The sequence below is a fragment of the Staurois parvus genome, unplaced genomic scaffold (assembly GCF_062004578.1).
Source record: "Staurois parvus isolate SC_StPar_1 unplaced genomic scaffold, SC_StPar_1.0 ptg000126l, whole genome shotgun sequence".
NCBI lineage: Eukaryota > Metazoa > Chordata > Amphibia > Anura > Ranidae > Staurois > Staurois parvus.
The window spans coordinates 2130310-2157628 of NW_028317922.1; the positions used below are offsets into that span (position 1 = coordinate 2130310).

Genomic DNA, 27319 nt, shown 5'->3' on the forward strand with positions numbered 1-27319 from the left:
TTGGCGCTATGTAAATCCTGTATAATAATAATAATAAACCCCAAACCAAAAATATAGTATATTGCAGTTTGCCAGTCATTAGATGTGGTGGCTGCATCAGTTTTTTTTTTTGAGGGGGGGGCTTTTTACCTCTGGTGACCTGGTCAGTAACACACTCCCATGTTAGCAAGACCCAGCTCTAGAAGAATGAGCACACACACTAATTGAAGCCAAACTCCAGGTCACACTTTATAAGCTGATCATTTTAACCACCCCTGCCAGTGTTATATGGTTTGTCTCATCCATGAAAATTTATACATTCTGCTAGAGAACTTGAGCTTTTGAAAAGCAACATACTTGCTGTCTGGATCAGCAGTTGAAATTAGTAGAAAGAAAGTCTAATAAAGAAAATTAATACAGCCATCACATCTAAGAATTGGTTACCTGTAATATAATGTTTACTTTTGGGTTTAATACTGCTTTAAATTGTCAGCTCCTACACCTAAAACAGTCATGTATTTTGTCAATGCATGCTATATTTGTTATTAAAAAAAACACTGTAAGCTTCAGGGAATAAACAGCAACATATTTTTTTAAAACAGGCTTCTACCTTCCCCCCAAAAAGTTCATCTTTTGCATATAGTGATTAAAAAGATATTTTGTCAAGACAAAGATTTTATGAAGATTTTAAAAGCATTGGCTATGCATATAGATAGTCAGCTCCTGGAAATAGGACAACTTAGTATTTTGTAAAAACAGGGCCTCTACATTTTCTTTAAAGCAATGGGGGGTAATTAATAAAACTGGAACTTTCAAAATCTGGTGCAGCCCTGTGTAGACACCAATCAGCTTCTAGGTTTTATTGTAAAAACTTAACTGAGCAAGCTGAAGTCAGAAGCTGATTGGTTACTATGCACAATTGCTCCAGATTCTGAGTGCTCCAGTTTTAGGAAATCTCTCCCAAAGTGTTTTATAAAAACAGACAACTGATCTCTGATTACATCAGCAATGGCAGCTTTTATATTTTTCTTTCCAATAATTGTTTTTTCAATATAACGAAGGTATTCATATGCACAGCTAAGCATTAAAGCTTCCATATGATGTACATTGTTTAAAGTTGTATACAAAAAGTTTAGGATTGTCAACAATATGCACATATGTAAAGAGAGGAAGAACCATATAGTGATCATTACCCTACAGCAATGTTTTGCCTACATAATCAGAAATTACGGTAAGTGTCATGCATTGCCAGATTTGCATAGCCCCAAGCAAATACACAAAGAGAAGATTAAAAGAAAAGAAAAAAAAAGAGGGAGAAGAATATGAAAAAGAGAGATAAAAGGCAGAGATAGAAGTGTAAAGAATGCGCAACAAAACGACATTTGAGTGAATACATTGTTCACATCCATAAATCCCATATTTTTTTCAAATAAATGCATTTTATAGTTCAAAATTTATGTTAGATTTTATTCACCATTATCCAAGACAGTGAAAGCAGAGCTCCACCCAAAAGGGGAAGTTCCGCTTTAAGGACTGCTCCCCCGCTCCCCATTAAGGCACCTTTGGGGGGCGGGGAGCGGGTACCCGAATTTGACAGGTACCCGCTCCGATTTCTGGCCTGATCGCCTAGGCGATCGGAAGCGGAAGGTGTCCTCCCTCCCTGCAGTCTTTTGGGACACATGACAGGTCCCAGAAGACTACAGGACTATTCATGAAGTGTAGTGCTACTCGCACATGCGCAGTGGGTACCCGGCTGTGAAGCCGCAAGCTGTCACAGCCGGGTGCCCACACTGAAGATGCCGGCCTCCTGGAATACAGGACAGCCGGTGAAATGGGCTGCGGAGGACACACTGCGGGATTGAGGGACAGGTAAGTGTAGCTACTGACTTTTATTTTTTGACAGGGTGAGTGGAACTCCGCTTTAAGTGTGTATCAATGCAAATGAGACTGACAAGGACTTCCTGGACCTGGCCATTGCTATCCTAGCAGCAGAAACATAAACAAAATCACATTTATTCTGTGTCTTGGCTCTTCCTCTGTGAGCTGATTCAGAAGGACTTGCCAGGGTGATGTTTTGGGGTTAATCTGAAATAAACAGTATAAACAATTATAAACTCCGATCCAAAATCATTTGACCTTTGGACAGGTTCGCCATATACTGTATGATATTCAAACCTTTCTTGGTTGCATCCTCTGAAACAGTTAGGGGAAGCGCCAAGGACATAAGAAGTGATTCTTGTAGGCACCATGTACCAACTTAATATTACCTTATAGTTAGCTTCTGTGATGGAAGTATTTACATAATTTATTTCAGGTACTTATATAGCGCCATCAATTTGCGCAGCGCTTTTACATATATATTGTACATTCACATCAGTCCCTAACCCTCAAGGGGTGTACAATCTAAGGTCCCTAACTCACATTCATACATACACATACTAGGGCCAATTTAGACAGGAGCCAATTCACCTACCAGCATGTCTTTGGAGTGTGAGAGGAAACGGGAGTACCCAGAGGAAACCCACGCAGGCACAGGGAGAACATGCAAACTCCAGGCAGGTGCCGCGTTGGCTGGGATTCGATGGAAACATCGAGGACCGTCATATATAAAGACAGTCCTAACTTTTTATAACAGTCCCAGTTTTATCCCACTGGCCAATAATTAATGAAAAAAAAAATGGCCGGCAAAGTTGAGGCCCCTAAGAGAAAGCACAACTGTTCCCAGCAGACAACAGATGAACTTGTACAATGTGAGTCACTTACCAGACCGAGGAGACCCTCCTCTGGATCTCCAGAAACATGCTCTGGTTTGGTTCAAGTCTTCGGACAGGGATAGGAATTTCTGTGATGTTTCTCTTCAGTCCTGCTGAGACAGTCCCTCCTTTCCTTCCTCACAAGTTGTAGGAGTTTTCTCCAGTACAGTTTGATATTACCAGGCATTTAAATCACACCTCACATTCTCTCAGGGATAAAATTGCCAGTCTCTGAGGGAAGGTGAGTAGCCTCTTTGCTTCTCCCAATTGTGGTCAGCTATGGCTGGGTTCTGTTCAGCCAGCAGTAGCAGCCCAGTCTTTTTCCCAATCACCTGCTTGCTTCAAGACAGTCATCTTTTCTTTCCTCACCAACCTGCAGACCCCTTCTTCTTGCTGTGCTGCAATCACCTTCATGATTGAAGCAGATCCAGAAAAGATGGCATTCCCCTATAATGAAGATTAGCATTACAAAATGGTCTTCATAAAGATGGCTGCTGCAATTCTGCATTAATGAATATTCAGTTTAACCCCTTCAACACTGTAGAAGGATAATACAGCAGAAACATAGTAAGAGGTTCCATAGTAATTATCAGCTACAGTCCAGGTTACACTGGGACAATTGGGAACCTCAGAACCTCAGATGGTACAGACGCTCTCAAACACATATTAGAGTCTTGCTCCGACACCTGTTGGAGTTGTCACAACTCTAGAAGGAGCATGAAACATAAGTTTGCGTCAAAAAAATCAGAGGAAAAACGTTTAACTATGTATTTCTATGGAACTCTTCACACTGGTCTTTGGTGGGTTATATGCATTTTTTAAAATCCTGCTTGCTGCATTTGTGGTACAGGTTTGGTGCGGTAAAAAATATGTACCAAAAACACACCTCCCCATTGAAATCAATGGAAAATGTGACAAAAGACTAAAAAAGACACATCAAAATTGCATAAAAAATGCACAGTGGTGTGTTTTTTGAGTCACTTGTCCTGTAAACAACGTATATGCATTTTTTTAGCTTTTTTGCTGTGGATCAGTGTGAAAGTATCATTACTGGAAAATAGCAACCATATCCTGCCTTGTAGAGTGGGTCTCCGAGCTGGACATTATCTGGCACCTGGAATGCCTGTTATCTCAGGAAACTGACAGATTAGAACATTTCAAGAAAATGTGGACTTCTTGGTCTATGTTCCGACTCTTGTCTGCATTCCAAGACTTGATTGCACCTTTCTGGAGCCATGATGGAGTAATTACCATCCCTCTCCTTCCTATTATTTATTTATTTATTATTATTACACGCACTTATATAGAGCCCATAACAAAAAACTGGCTTGTGGGTAAACAGCCCACAAAAAGAAATCCCAAAGAGAACAAATCTGCAGCTTAAAAGTGTATTTATTGAAAAATATCAAAATCTGAATGATACAATAGCCCCTCCAACAAAATGACAACGTTGCCATATCATAAAAACACGCACCCGGGCAAAAAGGCATTCTGTCCAGACACACAAGATGACATTCACATGGGGATATAATAATTGTAGTTGTAGCTGATGTAGCTAGATCAATGATAATTAATTATCTTTAACGACAGTGCAATTAGGTGATATAGGGGTACCGGTCCCTCAACAAGTGCCAAAGATGTAACACATATCAGAATGTGTAATAATGGATGGTAATGGCAGTCCATCAATCCAAAAAGGATATATTCAATCAGTGCTGACAGGTTAGGAACCTGTAATGGATATTATTCAGCACTGCTCCTGTAGACTTTTTTTAGCCACTTTCTGATTACATAAATTCACTCCAGAAAATGGATGCATGGATCTGATGGTGGCAACAGTAAACCATGTTAGTATGATGTGTGTTGAAAGGAGTACTAGTAGTCTCCATTGAAAACCCATGTGACAAGGTAGCAACTCAGAGTATAACTGGGAGAGAGAGCGTTGTTACCCATTAACAGGAAGCGTCTGAACAAGGACCTTCTTGGATGGATCGTCTGGTATTTATTAAAGTTGCAGATTTTTTAAAAAATATAAAAATTGTTTTATAAATTATATTGACATGTTAAAGTCTGTATGGGGATTTAATGGCTTGGTTTGTATATATTGTACTTTAAGGGATTTTCAATATTTTTTATACAAATGGCAAAGAAAAACAAAGGATGGTGTTAGTTTGCAAGTGCAGTGTGAGTGTGCCACTTGTTGATCAGTCCAATGTTAGTCATATTGACTTTCAGGACCCTCAAGGGGATTGAAGGGTTGATGAAAGAAAGGAAAGGTGGGACATTAAAAGAACTAACAAAGAGTTGTTGAAGGAATGGGAAACCAATCAAATTAAAAGAACAAAAAAAAATAAAAATAGGAGATTTCAAAGTGTGTGTATAACCAAAACTGAGAAGGATTAGAATCCCTATAAAGTTTTTATTGCTGTCTGCATTCCTACTCAAATGAACTAACTGTGCAGTTTGATCAAAGTTAAATATTGCCTTTGCTATAGTTGTATGCAATTTAAGTACCTCGCAAGGCCTGAATGGAATACATCTAGGACATTGCTAAGGATGTTGCTAAGAGAAGCCTAGGGTTGCTGCTCATCTTCACCATCACAGGAGTGAGATCTCAAATGCTGAGCTCAGAGATCCTGCATCAGGGGGGAGAAAGTGCATATGAAGGGGTTTGAATTGGAGAAATAGAGAGGGTGAGCAGTAAAACTAGTATAGAGCCACCCCTGAAGGAGCCACTTGGAGAATTGGAGAAAGAGTGAAGGTGATCAGTAGGACTAGTATAGAGCCACCCATGAAGGAGCCACTTGGACAACTGGAGAAAGAGCAAAGGTGAGCAGTAACAATAGTATAGAGCCACCCCTGACGGAGCCGTTTGGTAACTTTGGGTTCTCTGTTCTGTGCCTCGACTCCAAGAAAAACCTCGGCCCCTCTGACACACCTGCTTGGCCAAAAATCACTGCAAGCATGGATAAATACACAAGTGTAAAATATCTTTAACCTGGCTTCAGGCTGCTAACAGTAAATAGACACACTCCCTTTGAGTAGTAAATGCGCTTAATCTATTGATATGGGTTAGAATAAATAGCAAATTGCATATAAATGAGCATACAGATGATTGCTTATAACACAGTCTGCTAGACAGAGTTACAACTATGTTAAATTGCCAAAAATTAGATTTTATACCCCTAACTAGGATCAGAAGGGTAAGTTAGTAAATCAGCAATAAACAATGTTAGTAAATGTTAACGGCATTATAAATGATGATAACACTACACTAGAGTGCACTCTAAGGGATTGGTAGGGATGCAGCATCTCTTTAGTGGTACTGTAACTCTTTAACTAAAATAAAACACCCAAGCCTCAGGGGAGCAACTTTTAAAGGCAGTCTTTAGTCTTGACTCTTCAGCCAGTGAAACTTTGGGGACCCATTGGCTTGCATTAAGGCAGTCACATAAAATCTGTAGGCAGTATTAGAACTATGGAGTAGCTGTAAGGTATTTCCTAATGACTCGGTCACTAATGGTGGTAACAAATAGTGGCCACAAGTCCTTCTCACCAGACCCAGCGACATAGAAGCAATGGTCTCTCCGATTAGGTATCCATTCACTCTGGGTTGCCCATGACAAAGCTGGTAGGTAGCTTTGTCCCTCCATACTCGGGTCATGCGCTGTACCCTTTGGCTACCCTTACATGGCTTTGGGCTCCATTGACAAAGGCTTTTTCTCTGTTAGGTGGAGTTCCTTGACATGGTCCTGTCACATTCTGAGGAGAATCCACATCTGACACAGACTCTTTATCTGTTAGGTGGAGTTTTTTGACATAGTCCTGTCACATCACTCTGCTGTCACTCTCAGGAGAATCCTTTTTCCAGAAACATCGGGTTCTTTCCTCCTTACTGCTGATCAGTCCATTGCTGTTGCTAGGACAGAGGGGGAAGAGAGTACACACACACAGGCCAGTGGTTAAACTCTGCACTTCTCACAGAAGGAAGGTAAATACTCAGACACTTGGCTACACTAGGTTTCTCTTAGCAACATCCTAGAAGTATTCCAGTCAGGCTTCATGAGGTACCTAAATGGCCTATAGCTATGGCAGGGGTATTATTCAACTCTGGTCAAAGCTGCATAGGCAGTTTTTGGTAAAGATGAGCCATGCCTTTAAAGTGTTACTAAACCCACAACAGTAAAAACAGTCTGTATATGCAGCAAAGCATGCTTGTTATGCTCACTGGAACTTAAGGGGTTAATCCTCTGCATTGTGTAAAAACGTTGTTTGATCCTGACTTCTCTGATCCTCCCCTTCTTCCACTGTCTCCCTCTTATCTCCTGATAAGACATATCATGTGGAGTCACTCTACACATGCTCAGTTTGGTGTGTATTGCTAGAAAGTTTTTTTTTTTCTTGGGAGAGTGCATGTGGTCAGCACAGGGGCCATTCAGCACTGTCCAGACAGAGATCAGGGGTTCTGCATACTCCTAGAGCAAAATGTAAACTCTTCCTACAAGCTTTAAACCAGTGCTCAGCCATCACAAGACTGATCTAACTGCTTATGGGAAAAGGTGTTTAGCAGTTTATATTTACTAAAGTAATTGCATTTCCATGTTGTGTGTACTGTGAGAGACCAGATATAGTGAATGCAGGGTCCTGGGTTTAGTAACACTTTAAGATTGTAAGCTCTAACAAGCTAGGCCCTCTGATTCCCCTTGTATTGAATTGCATTGTAAGTGTACTTTCCCCTTCCATTTTGTAAAGAGCTGCATAACCTGTTGCCGTCATATCGATCCTGTATAATAATAATAATAATATGTTTACTGCATGTAAACTACATGCACCTGTCAGCCTAGCTCCCTTGTCATAGAAGACAAGCAGAAATCTCCATACTTAGCATTCTCAATGACAAATCTGCATGCCTATAGTAGCCGAGGAGCCTGCATAGCTTGGTTTGGATTGCAGGGTACTATTGTTAGCCACTTGTAGATATTGGCAGTCCAACAGGACACATAAGTTGGGTAAGACTGAAGAAACATAATGAATTATCAGGACACAAATACCAATTTTTTATTTCTCCAGTTTATTTAAGGGGAGCCACCTGTGGCTGTGGTCTATATATTTTGTATTCATGATGTGTTTTGTAACGCTGAACACTCTTCTGTTATCCAATGAGACTGGTGTGTGTTGGTTGTCAACTCAGTTAGTTTAAAGTTTCCTGTTTTGAGTGTGACAGTTGTAGATAACTTTAGAGCCATAGGCAGGAAATCCGTTTTACTTGCTAAGTGTGACCTAACTGCATCTAAAGAAAAGACCCAGACATACCACACACAGCGTCACAACAATGGGAGAATCCATGGAAAACAATTCCGGCAACTTCATCATTTCCCTCAACAGCGAGTGCCCCAAAGAACTGGGGGAGCTCATTGAAAAATCTAGTGGAGACTTCCAAAAATTCGATGATACTGAATTCACATTAGCTCTTCAGATTGGACTGGAAAACCTCAGGCTGGAGAAGTCCCTGACTGATGTAGTTCTGTGTGTTGGAACCAGCATGTTTCCCTGTCATCGGGTCGTACTGGCAGCTGCCAGCAATTACTTCAGGTAAGAGACACAGGAGGTTATTTACTAAATGCTGGTGCAACTCTGCATAGAACCCAATCAGCTTCCAATTATTAGTGCTAAAGCTTAATTGAACAAGCTGATGCTAGAAGCTGATTCGCTGCCATGCACAGGTAAACCGCATTCTGAGTGCACAAATTGTAGGAGATCTTCCCCACAGCGTGCCCAAATATCTGCTTAACACTTTTCAGTCTATTGTCATTTAAGAGGTAACAGTTTATAAAGTACTGATTCTGTCTTTTAAACTTAGTCCTCTAAAAGCATAACAAACGTCAGAACAGAAAGTAAGAGAGTGAAATAATAAAGCCCGCAAATAGTATTCATTATATTGCTAAATCTGTTCAGACTGTTGCGCCCTACTGGAAATTCCAAAGTTGTGCTTGAGTCCTTGGGGTCAAGTTCCAGCTTTGCTATCTATGGAAGGTTGACACGGACACAGTGTTACTTTGTATCCCATAATTCACACATAGCATCATTGTATACATTTTTGGTGGACATAGTGGAATCCTCAACACCCTGTACAAGCTTAATACATTTTGGATCATGACAGCCCAGCGCTAGTATCTTCTCTGTGATAATTATATGTGACTGCTCCCAGTGAAGGATGAGATGAGTATACAGAACACGGGGTTAGTTTAGGGGTTACATTAGGTCACTGTCTGTGTTAAGGATTAGAGGGTTGAGTTTAAATTTTGGTTAATCCAATAAGGAATTATGATGCTCAGTGGAATAATTATATCATCACAACTGAGAAGCGATTGGAAACTTGGTTTCCAATTCAATCCCTAACCAGTTTCCTTCTATGGATGGTGGAAATTGTCACATTGCTTCACCCACTGGATTGGACATTTTTGCAGGCACAAAAGGGTTGATTTACTAAAGGCAGATAGACTGTGCACTTTGTAAGTGCAGTTGCTCCAGATCTTAGTAAATGAGAAAAAGCTATGTTGACTTCCATTATCCAATCATGTGCAAGCAAAAATGCTGTTTTTCTTTCTTTTCCTCACATGTGATTAGGTATTCTTTGCAAAGTGTTGTTTTGCCTCATTTACTAAGCACTAGAGCAACTGCACCTGCAAAGTGCACAGTCTATTTGCCTTTAGTAATTCCAGCCCCAAATGTGTCTAAGCAAAGCAAAATCCCGATAACCTTTCTGCTTACTGGAAATGTACAGAAATGTGATTTTTGCATTTTATACTTTGTAGATGAACAACTTTTTCATGTAAATGTTTTAAAATGTTTACAAATAGTTGCTACTGGTTTAACATTTTTGGGGAATTTGTCTTACAACATCTTCATTTGTCTATTTTAGATGTTTTAAGTAATTTCTGAAGCTTTAAAGAGAAACTATAAGGGTCAATTTATTAATATTTTCACACAAAGCTTGCACAACCATCACTCAAGCAATTGTCTAATTGGGTCTATTTATCAATGTTTTCACCCAGGATTCACAGATTTTTTGAACCAAAACCTAGGCTGAAAATGTAAGAACCTTGAGGAAAGCAATGTGAATCTTGGTTGAAAACATTGAAAAATAGTCCCCTTGTGTTTTCTGCTAATTTGTATCTTACTTTGACACTTGGAAGCTTATACTGTTTAATATTTCATACAATATTTATTATTTGCTTAAAATCCCTATTTATAACTAACTAGTTAATACAGCGTGCTCTCATGCTTCAGTGTTTGCTTTGTCCCCAACTAGCCGCCAACAAACATCAGGTCTGATAGAATTGGTATTGAGTTGACTTGTTCAGTACTCAGCCGCACAATTACTGGGCATGTTGTGCTATGCATTGGTCCAAATGGTGGATGCAGCATTCTGGACTTACCTCTGTTGATGCCCCAGCCAGGAAAGGACAGAATTCAAAATACAGGTGGAGTGCTGTACCCAAAACTCTCCTGTTTCCGGTACCTGCATGATCATAGCTTAACAGTAAATGTTGTATTGCATTGTCATATTAATCTACACAAAAACCATCTGGGAAAAAACGAATAATTTTACCTACATAATAAAACCTGTTTTTGGGACAGATTCTCTTTATATCTGAGTATTATTTGTTTAGCTTTATTAATATTTGATAATTTCAGCATATTACAATAATGCTGTATTTATAGTTTATACAGTATCTTCCCCCCCCCCCACGCTATTCAGCTATCTATCATCATCCAGATAACAGCTTTTTTGCCATCACAGTGCAGCAAATGTTCCACTCAGTTTCACCTTATAAAAATAAATGGCATATGTAATCTCTTTCTGTAAAAGCCAGGCTGTCACCTGAGCTTTTTATTTTCGTTTCCTCTATTTTCATATCAACGGTCGCCTATCTTAGTCTTACTGGAATAAACAGTGAAGATTTTATTAAACCATTTTAGCATTTTTCCTCTTTTGCACAGGAAAGTCTGAGTAAATGGTTTTAGTTTGACTGTCCTTAATTTACTTGTGCTTTAATAGAAGTACGTTAATATATATCGTCCCCACCGCCAATGTTTTTTTTGTGGATAAAGGAACAATCTGAAATCTAAACATGGAATGCTTAGTGTATTTAAAGAATGAGAAGTTCTTTACAACTATGGCTATATGACAGCGACTGATTTACTAAAGGCAAATCGACTGTGCACTTTATACGTGCAGTTGCGCCAGAACTTAGTAAATGAGGGGAAGCTCTGCTGACTTCCATCATCCAATCATGTGCAAGGAAAAATACTGTTTTTTTATTTTCCTTGCATGTGATTGGGCATTCCTTGCATAATGAAGCTTAACCTCAAGCTCGGGAGCAAATGCCCTAGCAGAGTGCAACTGCACTTGCAAAGTACAGTCGATTTGCTTTTAAATTAACCCCAAAGCGCAGCTACATGGGTACAGATCCAGATTGTGTGATAGTTTGACTGTTTTTTGTTTTCTGCTGATGTCCTGTGCATACTTCTTTACATGGAGCTTATTTAAAGACTATAAAACCTTCAACACTGAAGTTCTCTTATTTGCTCCCTTTTGATCTGTTAAATATACCATTGAAAGTGTTTGGTTATATCTGTCCTATAAATGCAAAAAAAAAATGTTGATCATGTCAGAATTTTAGAGCTGTCTTTTATCTTCTGTACACTTCTTATGTTATCTCAATGAGTCTAATTAGCCCTCCTAGTTATTACTGTGGGACTGCAGAATCATTAGTCCCCATGTTGTGGAGATATGAGAGTGTGTGGGTTTGAGTAGCAAAAGACAACTGTGCAGAGCTGACACTACTCATTTCATAAAAATGCTGTGCGTTGTCAGCCAACTTAGGAGCTGAGTTCATTTCTGGCAGACAAGTATTTGTCTGCAGAGGAAGGGTCTTTAAAGGGAAAAAACATGAAGAAATGTGCTTGTATTGCAATGGTGTATCACATTTTGTAAATGTTGACCTTACATACACATTAAGGGTACCATGTCTACTAAATCTGCATGTCAAATGGAAAAATAATAAGAACCCCATTACTAGTACTCTAAAGCTAAGCTACAGACAAACTGCTAAATCCATAGTTGAATCACATATATAGATAATGCTTTACCTGCCAAAAGATTGTTAAGTCTCTTCAGCCAACCTTGTGATCCCTTGCTGCCAGATAGGTGACGTTACTTTTGGTCACTGATCTGCTCTCAGCTTGCTTTCACCACACTAAAAGCATTTCAGCTCATTGTTCAGGTCACTGCACTGTTTTCTTTTATCAGCAAGCTTCCAGTGTTAGATTCAGGTTTGCATTTCAGTAGTGCCTGGATGTCTCTCAGAGCTGGTTCTTCCCATACTAAGTTGCTAATATTAAGGTAAATGTAGGTACTTATACTAGCTTTGTCAGAGCGGGACAAGGGGTGGGCAGGAGGGTCAGCTGCCCAGGGCGCAGAGAAGCAAGGGGGAAAGAATAGAATATGGGTGGTAAACTCAATCAACAGCACGTATTAACTGCAAGGGATGGGGGTGCATTCCTCCAGAGGTTGTTAGTGGTTTCTTGAGTAAGGAGCAATTTCTACCTCTCAGATGAGTAACTGTTGACAACATTGATCTTTTTAGCTATCTGTAAAAGGGGATTCTCAATGACCACAAGTGTAAGAAGCAAACCTCCCAGTGACCATCACATTTCTATACCATGAGCTGTATCTATAGTAATTGCTAGCAGGGGTTCTCTGAGACCAGAAGGTTATTTCAAGGGTTCCTCCATGTTAAAAATTGTTTTTTTTTAGATTAGATTATATATAGTGATAGCACTGCTCTATGTATACTACAAATTCCTTAGTCCATAGTCCTTAGTCCATCTTGAGAGTGAGCAAGGGAGGTCCGCTACATTCCTACATACAGTAGAACCATGGAGAATGAACATAGCCACCCTCCAAAAGGAAGTCAGATTAAAAAAAAAGGGATTTGGAGATTTGGAGGAGGCTGAGAGTATTGGAAGGCACGTTTATGAGTTAATAGTACATACTTAAATAAAATGTACAGGAAACCACATTTCTCCTCCATTGTGAGTTGTTTATAAAATGCAGAGTGTGGTGCAGAGCTTACCATGTCCATCAAAATGTTCTCTGCATAACAATGAAGAAACCTAGGCTGGGATAGGAGGTGAGCTCAGTCACATGACCTGTCAATCATGTCAATATTTTCCTCCTCTTTCCGGCATTTTTTTCATTTCCTCATAAAGTAAAATGAAAATCCCGAAGCAAATGAAGCAGAGTGCACATTTGTAAAGCAATCTGCTGTGTGAAAATGTGCACTTTAAAAAGCAGCAATATGGTCATGTTAAAGTAATTCTAAATATTCAGTTTTATTTTTTTTTTAATAACAAGCATGTTATACTTACCTGCTCTGTACACTGTTCTTCTTCTCGGGTCCCCCGCTGGTGCTTTTCCCCCCGACAACTGCCAAAATAACAAGCCCCCTCATAGCAAGTTCAGAGCCCTGCCCCCTCCCTGCTTTCTGGCTGGGATTGACAGCAGCAGGAGCCAATGAGGAGGGAGAGAACCAAGAGAGCCCCTGTTCTTACGCACATCAATGGATTGAGATCAGGCTCAGGTGAGTAGTATAAGGGGGGCTGGGGGGTGAAATGCACATAGAATGCATGAAAGCTAAAAAAAAAAAAGCCTCTGCCTTTACAAACACTTCACTGCTTTAAAAATCATCCCATTCTTAATAGTTGGCATGCAGTAAAGGGTAACAGCATACCAGCTGAACTGAGTTAGCATTGTCACCTTAGGAAAGGAATTTCCCAACGGCTACATCTGTAAAAAAAAAAGAAAAGATAGAACTGTTTCTCATTACATGAAAGAGAACATGTAAAACATTGCATCCAGTTTGAAGTGTATGTCAGGGTAAAATACAGAGAAAAAAGTAGGCAGTACGTCTCTGCAGTAGATGAACATTTCCCCCATGTTTTTTTCCTTTAACCTCCCTAGTGGTCTGATTATGTCCATATTTCTGTGCTCAAAGCGGTACATTTTTTGCATGGAAATATGTATTTTTTTTATTGTAGGCCTGTAATTTTTAGGAATAACTCACTGAAATGTGTCCGAACAAGAGTCTAGTAAACATCCCGGGTATGTTAAAAATTGAAACACGAAATCATAAATAATAATTTAATAAATAATCATAAAAAATAATAATATAATAATAATTTAATTCACTAATGTAATCAAACCAAAAACACTGAATTTTGAAATATAGCGGCAAGTTCGTTTTCAGTGTCTGATGACAAATTTACCCACGAATCATTATCACTCAATTCTGCAAGTAGTTCTAATTTACTATCGCTGTTCTCTAGCTGGTCTAAAACCGCTTTTGACCTAAAGGGACGCTTTTTGGATGCCATGGACGTTTCTCAGTTTCCAGGCAGAAAGAACAGTAAAAATGCAGGCAGGGCACAGGACAAAGCACTCGGGACAAAATGTATGTGAAATGGTTTGATACAGAAATGTTTTACTATGTGATTTTAGTGAATTTAGTGAATGTCACTTTTTGTCATTTTCAAATTTCCTGCCGCTCCATCCCCCGTACGTCCCAACGTCGCAGGGGACGGAACCCAGAAGACAGATGCCGGCATCCGCCGGAGGACAGTACAGGGGACACTGCAGGAGGGACATCGCGGGAACGCAGGACAAGGTAAGAGAAGAACAGATCCCGGAGCAGCGCCGCATGGTAAGTCCGAATGTAGCTCGGGGTTACCGCTTGTGGTACTGAAACTTTACCCCGAGCTACACTCGGGAATACCGCCAGGGAGGCTAAAGACCTGGCAAGTACTAATAAATACCAGCTGCAGAAATGCACTCAGCTCCTGTATTTTTGTGTTGCCAGACCTGCTCAATTTTCTCTTGCCAAGCTATGTAGACTAGTCTACTCTTTCATCTCCATAACACGAAGGCTAATCATTGGCTGGCCCTAAGATAAAGACTGGGAGGGCTAAATACATGCCTTGAGACAACACAAGAAGTATGCATGGGACACAGGAGAGCTCCAAATTTCTGACATGATCAACAAGTATTTTTTTGCACTTATTAAACAGAAATATAAAAAACTTTTAGTGGTATATTTAAAAGACCCAAAGGGAGCAAATAAGTGAAGTTCTTTCTTGGGGTTTACATACACTTTAAGGGCACATGTACAACAATGCATGCTGCCTGTGTTTATGAATTGAATTGTGTGTTAAATGAATGGACTGCCTAATGCAATGCACATTACTGTGCGACATAATGTACACTAAGGTACCACAAAAGTGTGAATAGGCCCAGTGTTTGGATTATTTCAAAGGGCCCGGCTGTACAAAACAAATATTTTTGTTAAGGTTGGACTCCATCGTGTAGCATACTTTCTTATATCTCCTGTAGACTACATTGGTGAGATCCTTTTGTGTGAGAAACCATATCTGCTCCATCAGCAAAGTCTCATTCCTCCTGTTGTATAAAAACCTAAATATATAATTGAAAAGTAAAAACAAATCAGATCCTCCAGATGTGCACCAATTCACTGTTTCAGTGCCGTCGTTGTAACCAAAAATGCGTATGCACAAAAATTATCAAGAGATTAGGTAAGAAAGACCCTATTTTGAACTAAAAGTGGTTACTCATCATGACACATTTGGAGGCTTGGATGGGATGTAACATCTGGATTTGGGCATTGGTATTGATAGAGGTCCTTAGACCTGGTTGTTTAATATTTTTAGTCCCATTGAGGTCACAGCCTCTTCCAAAAGGACGATTGGACGCAATTTTTTATACATAAGTGGAAGTAGGTTTACACATACTTTTTTATGGGTGGGAAATGGGGCTCAGAGGAATTTGACTTTTAATTATTTTGGAATTTGTGATATATTTTGTATTATTACATTTTTAAATTGATATGAAGTCCAAGTGATGCCACTTCTGTCATAATAAGTAACCACTTTTAGTTCAAGGTAGGGTCTTTCCTACCCGATCTCTTGATCATTTTTGTGTCTCCTGTTGTACAAGGAATGTGTACTATGGAATCCACCAATAGTTCTTATGCTGTATCTCTCCACTGGTGAGATCTTCCTATGTGAAATACCATATCTGCTCCATCAACAAAATCTCATTCCTCCTATTGTACAAAGAATGTGTACTGTGGAATCCACTAATAGCTTCTTATATCTCTCCTAGGACTCCACTGGTGAGATCCTTCTGTATGAGATACCTTACCACAGTGTTGTACAGGCTGTTGTACAAGGACAGTGTGTTGTTACTGTGACTTCACTTTTTCACAGAAAGGATGCCTTATAGAAACATGCAAGAAGATTGTTGTCACTTTTGAAAGCTTTATGCTCACCATTGCTCAATTCCTTCTTGCCATTTTTCGTGACATTACATCAGAGCACATGACTGAAACTTTCACTTTGTGTGTTTCTCAAGGGCCATGTTCTGCAATGATTTAAAGGAGAAGTATGAAGAAAAGATTATAATCAAAGGGGTGGATGCAGAAACCATGGAGATTATTTTGGATTATGCCTACACAAGCAAAATGGTGATCACAAAGCAAAATGTGCAAAAAATATTGGAGGCTGCCAGTCTTTTTCAAGTAAGTGTAATGCAAAGAAAACATGTCAATAATCTCACATGAAAACTATATAAATATTTCTATTAAAAAATTATTGATGACAGTTGTCTTACTGCTTTTATACTGAAGAGGGGCAAGGCTTTTCTGGTTCCTACTAATCAGCACAGTTGTTGGGTTTCTATAAGGACACATACTGTTCATTTTAATATACACACAACCAACCAGGAAGCGATGATAGATTGACATAAAAAAAGATAGGACTGTCCTGTAAAGGGGGAATGTAATTAATCAGTCTACAGGTACCACTTGATTCACACCTTTCTTCATTCAAAGGAGGCTAAAAAGTAAAATTAGTGTTCCCAGGGCCACAGAATACCGTGATGTAATATATCCCTAACAGCTGCTCTGGAATGCCCTCCCCACTGTGCATATCAATAATAAAGTGTGATAAAGAGCAGGGCCCTCGAACCCCTCGTGTAGTGTATTGTTACTGTCTTGTCTCATGTTCTGTCCCCCTTGCTACTGTACAGCGCTGAGCATACCCTTTAGCACTATATAAATACTGTATAATAATAATAATAAAAAATATAATAAGCAGTGCTTTATTGGTCCAGAAAATTATTGATTCATTGTGTATTTAGTCTTGGGCAAAAATATTGGCATCCCTGCATTTCTGTCAGATAATGCATCATTTCGCCCAGAAAATTGTTGCGATTATAAATGTTTAGGCATTCTCATGTTTATTTCTTTTGTTTGTATTGGTATGACATGAAAAATTGGAGAAACAAAAAGCCAAATTTGACACATTCCACGCAAACCCGCCAAAATGAACTGTACAAAGTTATTGGCACCTTCTCAAAATTGTAAGAAATAACTGCATTCCAAGTTTGTGATGCTCCTGTAATTTGTCATTAAACTCACCTGTATCAATTAACAGCTGCTGACAATATAGAAATCACACCGGCAACCAGTTAAAATGGTAAAATATTGACTCAATCTTTCTGTTGTGTGTCTCTGTGTGCCACATGGAGCATGGAGAAGAGAAAGTGCAGCAAAGAATTGTCTGAGGATTTATGAAAAGAAATTGTAGAAAAGCATGAACAATATCAAGGGTACAAGTCCATCTCCAAAGATCTTAATGCTCCTGTGTCCACTGTGCACAACAATGTCAAGAAGTTTACAGCCCATGGCACTGTAGCTAATCTCCCTGGACATGGACGAAAGAGAAAAATTGATCAAAGATTGCAACAAAGGATTGTTTGAATGGTGGCTAAAGAACCTCGATCAACTTTCAGACAAATTCAAGTTGACCTGCAGGCACTGAGTACAACTGTGTCAGTTTGCACTATATGTCGCTATCTGAATGAAAAGGGATGCTATGGTAGGAGACCCAGGAGGTCCATCATTCTACTGTTTTAAGGAAAAGCAATAATAATAATGTCTGCAGACGTTGGGGGTCAAAAGTGTAGTGCCAAGTCTTGGGGTCCCGTGTGATTTATCCAAAGTTGAGACAATGTTTCATTTAGAAACTGACAAACTTGGTTGTGCCAATGTGGTGGTGCTCCATCTTGCTGAAAAATGAAATCCTCAGAATCTTCATTAAGTTGTGGAAAAACCCAGTCCTTCAGCATTTCAAGATAAGAATGTCCAGTAACAGTGTTTTTCTCGAAAAAAGAAAGGGCCATAAATCCTCGTAAATGAAAACACATTCATTTTTGGTGAATCTTGCTCATGCTGTACAAGTTCATGTGGCTTCTCAAGTCCCCATATGCATACATTGTGATGCAAAACTTTACCGCTTTGATGGAAAATTACTTGATCACTAAAAATCAACTGCTGTAAGAATCTGTCGTCCTTCAAGAGCATATGACAGAAATCTAAACATTTTCTTCTGTCACTTACACAAAGGGCTTGCACTTGTTTGAATTAGTATGGCTTTGGAAACAAATATCGTATTAACACATGATGAACAGTCATACGAGGGATTGGAAGTTTTTGGCTAGCATAACGAGCAGATTTGTGAGCGATTCGCTGAAAGGCCTCTTGAATTCGTTTCACATTTTCCTCTGAAGTGCGTGGTCACCCTGGACTCTTCCCTTTACATAAACACCGCAATTCTTTAAATTGTTTATACCAATGATGAATGTTCTTTGCCACTGGTGGATCAACCCGAAAATGCTGTTGAAACCCACACTACACTGTTATTACGAACTCAGTCTTGCTATATTGGAGAACACAAAATGCCTACTGTTGCATAGATGCCATCTTGTTGACTGAGGTGAGCGTTTATTTGGGCAAAAGTCAAGGCCAAGCCTATTCAAGTAGTACAGGTTTCATTCATTGGCGGTGCGGGGTTGCACAAATTTAAGGTTTTAAAATTGGGTCATTCTTTTTGAAACACACTGGGATTTATTTATCAAAACTACATGGTGCAAAATTTGGTGCAGCTCTGCAGAGAAACCAATCAGCTTCCAGGTTTTATTGTCAAAACATAATTGAGCAAGCTTAAGTTAGCTGATTGGTTACTATCCATAGCTGCACTTGATTCTGACTACACCAGTTTTAGTAAATCGCCCCCAATGCATCTTAGTCTTGGATAAATCATAGTGTTTAGCCAAGCTAACAATAAAGGGGTTATAAAAAGAAAATACTTTTTGGAAACATTTGAATATTTAAGAGCTTGCAGTTAAAATGATGACCTAGGTCGGGTGTCGGCAACCCGCGGCTCCGGAGCCGCATGCGGCTCTTTTTCACCTTTCCTGCGGCTCCGGAGCACACTGCCCACCAGGTGACAGGCAATAGGGTCGGCAAGCCGCGGCTCTTTTAATGCAGCTCTTCTATGTGCCGGGCGCCCGCTCCCCTCCCTCCTCCAAACATTGGCTGTCAGGATGTAGGCGGGGCAGCGTGACGAACTCCTCTCCTCTCACAGTCCGCCCTGAAGACCAGAATGGCGCGGGAACACAGCTAGAGGAACGCGCGGAGCAAAGGTAAGTGAATTGACACAGGGGGGATGAATTACTATAGGGGGGATGAATTACTATGGGGGATGAATTACTATATGGGGGATGAATTACTATGGGGGATGAATTACTATATGGGGGATGTATTACTATATGGGGGATGAATTACTATATGGGGGATGAATTACTATAGGGGGGATGAAATACTATAGGGGGGATGAAATACTATAGGGGGGATGAATTACTATAGGGGGGATGAATTACTATATGGGGGATGACTTACTATATGGGGGATGAATTACTATATGGGGGATGAATTACTATATGGGGGATGAATTACTATGGGGGATGAATTAATTACTATATGGGGGATGAATTACTATGGGGGATGAATTACTATATGGGGGATGAATTACTATGGGGGATGAATTACTATATGGGGGATGAATTACTATAGGGGGGATGAAATACTATAGGGGGGATGAAATACTATAGGGGGGATGAATTACTATATGGGGGATGAATTACTATATGGGGGATGAATTACTATGGGGGATGTATTACTATATGGGGGATGAATTACTATATGGGGGATGAATTACTATATGGGGGATGAATTACTATGGGGGATGAATTAATTACTATATGGGGGATGAATTACTATGGGGGATGAATTACTATATGGGGGATGAATTACTATATGGGGGATGAATTACTATGGGGGATGAATTACTATATGGGGGATGAATTACTATATGGGGGTTGAATTACTATGGGGGATGAATTACTATAGGGGGGATGAATTACTATAGGGGGGATGAATTACTATATGGGGGATGAATTACTATAGGGGGGATGAATTACTATATGGGGGATGAATTACTATATGGGGGATGAATTACTATAGGGGGGATGAAATGCTATATGGGGGATGAATTACTATGGGGGGATGAATTACTATATGGGGGATGAATTACTATGGGGGATGAATTACTATACGGGGGATGAATTACTATATGGGGGATGAATTACTATGGGGGATGAATTACTATGGGGGATGAATTACTATAGGGGGGATGAATTACTATAGGGAGGATGAATTACTATATGGGGGATGAATTACTATATGGGGGATGAATTGCTATAGGGGGGATGAAATGCTATATGGGGGATGAATTACTATGGGGGGATGAATTACTATATGGGGGATGAATTACTATGGGGGATGAATTACTATATGGGGGATGTATTTTCAGTTTTAAAAATGTTTCTCTCAAAATAAATTTCAATCGTGGTTTTGGCGAGATTTGGCTCAGTTGAAAAAAAAGGTTGCCCACCACTGACCTAAGGCTATGATTGTGATTATGACGATACACTGTGGCCCTGGTTAACCCTTTGCTTACTGGGCCCTTAAACCCCCTTCATGACCAGAGCGCTTTTCGCAATATATGCAGTGTCGGATTTGTTTTAAATGTTGCAATGGTTTTGCGGCTCCCAGTCTTTTTTTTCCCTCTCGGAAACGGGTCCAAGTGGCTCTTTATGTCTTAAAGGTTGCAGACCCCTGACCTCGGTAGATGATATTATGTGTGAACATCTAATAATGACAATTAAGGTACACACGTATAACTACCAATGTACAGCACAAAATAATCTCAAGTGCACTATTAGGCATATATAAAAATAGAATAGTATTTTTACAAAATGACTTATGTTCCTCACACATCAAGTAGCTTTTAATGTTGGTTTCTCCACATACTCTTGTGTAACCTGTAGAAATAAGTAATTACTTCTGTCAGCCTGTATTAGCAACATGATGCCTGTCTCACATTTTGGTGTTCTATATAATGATTGTAAGGTCTCCCGCACACTGGCAAATGGGCCCCTTAGCACACATTCCCAGACACTCTCCAATGCCCTAAATATATATAAAATAAAAATGCAATCATCAGCATTGGCAGAATTTAATGTGCATGTCTGTACAAAAAAAAATGCCATCTTGTCAATAAATGCACATTGCCCTATGTTTTGTGTCTAAAAATGCTGTAAGTACAGAAGTACTGCTGCAAGTACTAAGGCAGTGTTGTCACCTTGCTACAAGAAGTTAGGAGCTTACTGTATTTTTTAAAGAGACAAAGGTATTGCAGTGATGTACTGAATATTTTTTACTGATTTGTTTTTGCCCAGACATACCATTAGTGTATTTCAACATTTGCAGCCAAATTGGGATAACACCTACTTTATATTTGTTACTATGTTCCCATTCACATAGCATAATGTTAAAAAACAAACATTTAAACATTGCTTCTTGCTTTTTAAATGCTCCTTTCTTAAAACTCCAGAAGCGGAAAATCCTACTTACTGTAGCTTCTCTTTCTTTGTAATGTGTATGAGCTGGCTTGGGAGTTTTAATTTACCATAATTATCATTGTCTGTACTTTGCTGGAAGATGTCATTATCAATTGTAAACTACTGTAGATTTGAACACTGTCTGTCTTAACATAGTACAAATTACAACTAAAGGCAAAACATTTTCTTTTTAGTTTTGGACAGAGTGGCGGTTTAGAGCACCTGTTTGTATTGCTGTCTGTGCCCCCATTAGGGAGATTCACCCTCTCTATTTGTTCTGTTTACCTCTATCATTGAAAGTAAAAGCAAATCCCAAATTTTGGGTTGTCCCCAGAAAAGTAGTAGAGGGGAAATCTTCCAATGGGGACACTAGTTCTGGTGACCTGGTGGTCCCCAAGGGATTCCCTTAATTTGCAGGGATTTCTTCTTACTTCCTGTTTTGGCTATGGGACATGAAGTGAAGGGAAATCTCCAAAATGGGAAACATATGCCAAAAAATAAACTGATAGGGGCTTTATTGTCAAAACGTAATTGAACAAGCTGAAGTGAGAAGTTGATTGGCTACCCTGCACAGCTGCACCAGATTTTGTACTTTCCAGTTTAGAAAATCAACTCCAGCGTGTCCTTCTTTGTCAGTGGGTGCAGATGGAGATTCCTATAATTTCTGATTGGTTCAGAGTGGCTTGCAACCTGGTAAAGGTGCAGCGCTGAATAAATACTAAATCAATATATAATCAAATTAATTAAATAACTATATTAAGGTAAAAATATTGTATTACTAATTAGTGCTCATACATATAATCAAAAATAATTTCTACCCCAACCTTAAGCTCATATTAAGTGAATAACATATTCATGCATGTGTATAAAACACTCTGTGAAATAATACAAACTATGTATATATCTATATATATATATATACACATATACACACATTTAACATATGCCCACTGCAAAAAATGTCCCAGTAAAGTAGATATAAATCCGTGCTCCACAGCAATGGCTCGCGTGCAAAATATAGTGAATCCAGTGCCCACAACTCGTGAATCCAAAAACCTTCTAAAGTGGCCCCTCACCTCCCAATAGTGACCACAGAGGCCAGCTCGCTTTTGGGTAAGTAAATCTTTCCCAGGAACAATCTGGTTACCACTAGATGAATCCTCCTGGAAATCCACAGGCCTTTATCCTCCTGAGTACTCCACCCCTGGTACTTGTCTCAGTAGTTCACCCACACAGGATCATGATAAAACAGATAAAAGATCCTCCATAGTGTAAATCAGCATTTATTAATCCGATAAAACAAAGAAATCCTACTCACATGTTTCACAGTAACATCAGGCATTTACCCATATCATGGGTGTATGTGCATGGTTCCGGGTGTATAAAGATGGCCCCCACACCGGAAATGACGTCACCGCGTACTGGAAGTACTGTCACCGCGCACCGACGCTTTGCGTCACGATAATCACGTGACTTCTTCAGGGTATACGCCCATAGTGACAGGAATGCTTTAAATAGGCTGCCTGGGTGTCAATCAATAACAAAAGACAACCCCAGGCGGCCATTTTCCTGAAGTCCGGTATTTACTAGGACACTGATATCAAAGATCCATATCCTCCACTGCTAAACAGCATCATTAGATATAAATCCATGGGAAACCTTCCAGCAATTTTGGGTTGTCCCCAGAAAAGTAGTAGAGGGGAAATCTTCCAATGGGGACACTAGTTCTGGTGACCTGGTGGTCCCCAAGGGATTCCCTTAATTTGCAGGGATTTCTTCTTACTTCCTGTTTTGGCTATGGGACATGAAGTGAAGGGAAATCTCCAAAATGGGAAACATATGCCAAAAAATAAACTGATAGGGGCTATATTGTCAAAACGTAATTGAACAAGCTGAAGTGAGAACTTGATTGGCTACCCTGCACAGCTGCACCAGATTTTGTACTTTCCAGTTTAGAAAATCAACTCCAGCGTGTCCTTCTTTGTCAGTGGGTGCAGATGGAGATTCCTATAATTTCTGATTGGTTCAGAGTGGCTTGCAACCTGGTAAAGGCCTGCTCCAAATAAGCATCCAAAAGTTAAAAAAAGTTTTTCTTTTTATTTTACACTATTATTATTTTATATCTTACTAATTTCTAATGTCCTTTCAAGCATTACATGTTTGAATTTTTTTAACTCATGATATCCCACAATACCTTACCATTCCTTTTTTTATCTTCTTTTCTTGTTCCATTAAATGTTTATGATGAGACTATATAATTCTGAAACCTTTATGATACAAAAGGTTGTTTTCCTCTGTATTTATACTTGAAATTTTAAAGATATCTTTGACACAGAAAAATTAATTTTAGGTCTCATTCACATGTGTGCTAAGACCCGTAGTCCATAAATGAGCCATGTTTAAGTGGTCTGAGTCACCAGGTGATGTGTGCAGGTAGCTTGAAAGTATATGGGGACAGAGAGGCTGCATGGACACAGCTACTTGCCCATGGACACAGCCACTCACTCATCCCAATTGGACAGGCCTGTGGGTATGTGGCCCTGAACTCAGACAATGTGCGTTCAAGGCCACTTACTAGCACCTGCTTGCCTGTCAAATTGGAACCAGCTGACACAGGCTGGCTGTGCGCAGCACCTACTGTCCAGGAGTGGACTGACCATTTGAAAACTGGGCACTGCCCCGAGGGCCTGGGGTCAGTAAGGGGCCCCATGAGATGCCCATGGTACCTTTTTCATAGGCTTTTTTGAGTTTGGGCAAGGACACAGGGGCCCCAAGATCCCCTATTGCTCGGGGGGCCCCATGAGTTGTCAGTCCGTCCCTGTTAGTGTCCCAAATTGCATTAACACGCAAAGCACTTGGCAGCCCATTCACCGATTGCAAGCCTCTGTGCCCTGTGAATGATGCCTTATACTTTGTTCACACTGGATCCAACTTGCAAGTGAAGTTGCACAATTTCAAGTCTGCACGTCAGAGCAACTTGAGGTGCAACTTGGCAGACATCTGTGCAACTTCATGCACAGATGTCTATGTAAGTTGCACATGAAATTGCAAAAAATAGTGCAGGAATCTGTTTAACAAATCGGTGCAGCACAGCACAGCAAAGTCGGAGTCGCACCAATTTGAACGGTTCCATTGCCAACAGTAGGGTGAATCTTACAAGTCATACCGGTGTGAACCAGGGCTTAGGTATGTTGTGTGAATATAAAAAAATAATAAACATATAGTGAGGTTTTCGCAAATCTTACTGCAAAAATGGAAATACACTTTAAACAGGCAGAGGTACTACAGTTGCTTTTGAGCACAGAACGTTCTGCTATAGTGGGAATAAGAGGTCTCCGTCAATTATATCTATCCTTGATGTGGCCTCCAGTGCATCTTGCATAAAACGGAATCTTGTGAAAAATCAAAACTGGTGATGCATGCAAAGAAAATAGTCACATGAGTAAAAAAAACTGAGAGGTTGTGAAATATCTATGTTTCTTTATATCTATTGACAAAGCAAAGAAAACCAGGAACCTCATACCATTGTGTGGGACCGACAGGCACTCTCCATCGTGTGCATGTCGAATGAACATGTAGTCTCCATCGTGTGCTTGTTTTTGATGTGAACATTTGGAAACCCTCATGTATAGATAGGTTTAGAGTTGTAGGTCAAGCAGTAAACATTCTACAGACATTTGTAGACCTTTAGATTAGTTTAGTATAATCTCCCTCAGTAGCTACTCTTCAGGCAAATAGTGTGTTGGCAGCATTTTTTTTCTTGAGCTATAGGCCTCATTTCCTGTTGCTGTCTTCATTTATGTGCTATCCTTGTGTATTCAGCTAATGATTGCAAAACTAAGACCAATGTAGTACTTCCTTATCTATATTGGCCATATGATAAGGACAGGGTGCGATAAGCTTTCGGAAAAACATTGCACTTGAGTAATTCCTTTAGATGTTCTGCAGGCTATATCTCAAGGCATATTGCAATAATCCCAGCATACAAGTATAACATTTATATTGTTGTTTCATATTTTACCACCTCATATGGACAATTTATATTCTTTCATAAACAGTAAACTGCAAAGAAAATTTGCTTTGCCATTGAGATGCCTTATAAGATTCCAGTAACAAACAGTTGGACTGACATGGTTGCCTTTTCTGAAAACACATTACAGGAGATTGCTGCATGACGTGCTTAGTAAAATTTGAAGGATATCAGCTTTTCTGGTTCATTCTGCTGCTTCTTTATTCCATGTGTATATAGAGGCTGGACGTTGCCGATACTGATCTGTTATTGAAAACCACAACATCCCTCCACTCTTACACGCTGTTACAGGGTCACAACATTCTCCACATCTCATATGGCTTGCACAGAATTTGAAAACCATGTAAGCTATATGTAAATGCTTCAAATGTCCTCCTGAGCCTAGGTTCACACTGCTGCAATCAGATTTTGATCCAACTTTCAGTGTGATTATGTAGTGCAACTTTGAGTTACAGTATTTAAAATAAAGCTTCTATGTTTTAACCCACGCTGACCTGGCGCTCTGCTTGTCCTTTTGCTTGTCTTCGAGGGATTCCCCATATCCTTGGCAAGGAGCTGCCGGTCCCATCGCGTGTGCTTCTGTTCCCATGGTCCATACCTCCCCTACTCTGCATACCTCTCTGATAAATTGACTTTTTGGACACACTATTGTGATATCACCTTCTGTTCAGTCAGTTTCATTATTCTTCATTTACCTATTGTTGTGAACTGATATACCATTATCGATTTCATCATTATGTGAGCGCTGAATGTACTTGTTCATTTTATATACCATTGGATGCAACTTTGTTGAGGTTTATATATTCTATTGGACCAAAATCACACTGGAATCATACCAAAGTAGTACAGGAACCTTTTCCAAAAATTCACCGTACTGAGTCGCATTGATGTGAACAGGCACCATTGAAACCAATGCGATTTCCATTGTCATGTGATTCTGTGTGACTCAAGTCATATCTGAAATTGTGCTATTGTAAAGAGAGCCTGATTGCTTCATTGCAGTCGTAAAGCTGAAAGAATTCAGCTTCTCCACATGTGGCATCAATGTCCAGGAGCCAGCAAGCTGCATCTGAATACAACGTTCAAAGGTTTTAAACCCCTACTGAGTAGAACTTTGCCCCAGTACACATCGTTCTACGACTTGTGTACACTGGTTGCTATTTAATGGCCCATTGTTGGCTTTTAATGCACGTGTTGCAATGCGCTTAAACACCTGTGTCTGAATTCCCCATAATAAAAATGTCTGTTCCCATCTCAAAGCTGCAGAGAAGTTCATTTTTTTAAAAATTGATGTGTGTTTTTTTTTCTGAAATTTGTTAATGCATTTTAGTGCCTTGGGAGGCTATAGCAATGCATAAAAACACATCCAAGTCCTGAAGTGAAAAATGCAACTCATGTTGATGCACAAAGGAAAACCGCAATGACTCCTGCCAACGTAACTGCCTAACCCTCCTGTATGCAGGTTAAGTTTGAGGAAATGGAGCGACATCCAGTCTGATATGTCATTTAGGAGGTGGGCGATGTGGGCAGAGAGTGAGGGGGTGAGGTGGGGGGTGGAGAGGTAAATTTGGGTGTCATCGGCATAGAGGTGGTAATTGAAGCCGTGGGAGTGAA

At 39.8% G+C, this 27319-nt stretch overlaps 1 protein-coding gene across 1 annotated transcript in view; it reads left to right on the plus strand.

The window, feature by feature from the left end:
* Positions 1 to 8017: 8017 nt before the first annotated feature.
* Positions 8018 to 27319, plus strand: part of KLHL6 (kelch like family member 6) — an 82435-nt gene continuing 63133 nt past the window's right edge. The window contains exons 1-2 of the mRNA XM_089672345.1: positions 8018 to 8324; positions 16225 to 16390. Coding sequence (XP_089528471.1) covers positions 8065 to 8324; positions 16225 to 16390 — 426 coding nt within the window. The 5' untranslated portion in view covers positions 8018 to 8064. The remainder of the gene's footprint in view (positions 8325 to 16224; positions 16391 to 27319) is intronic.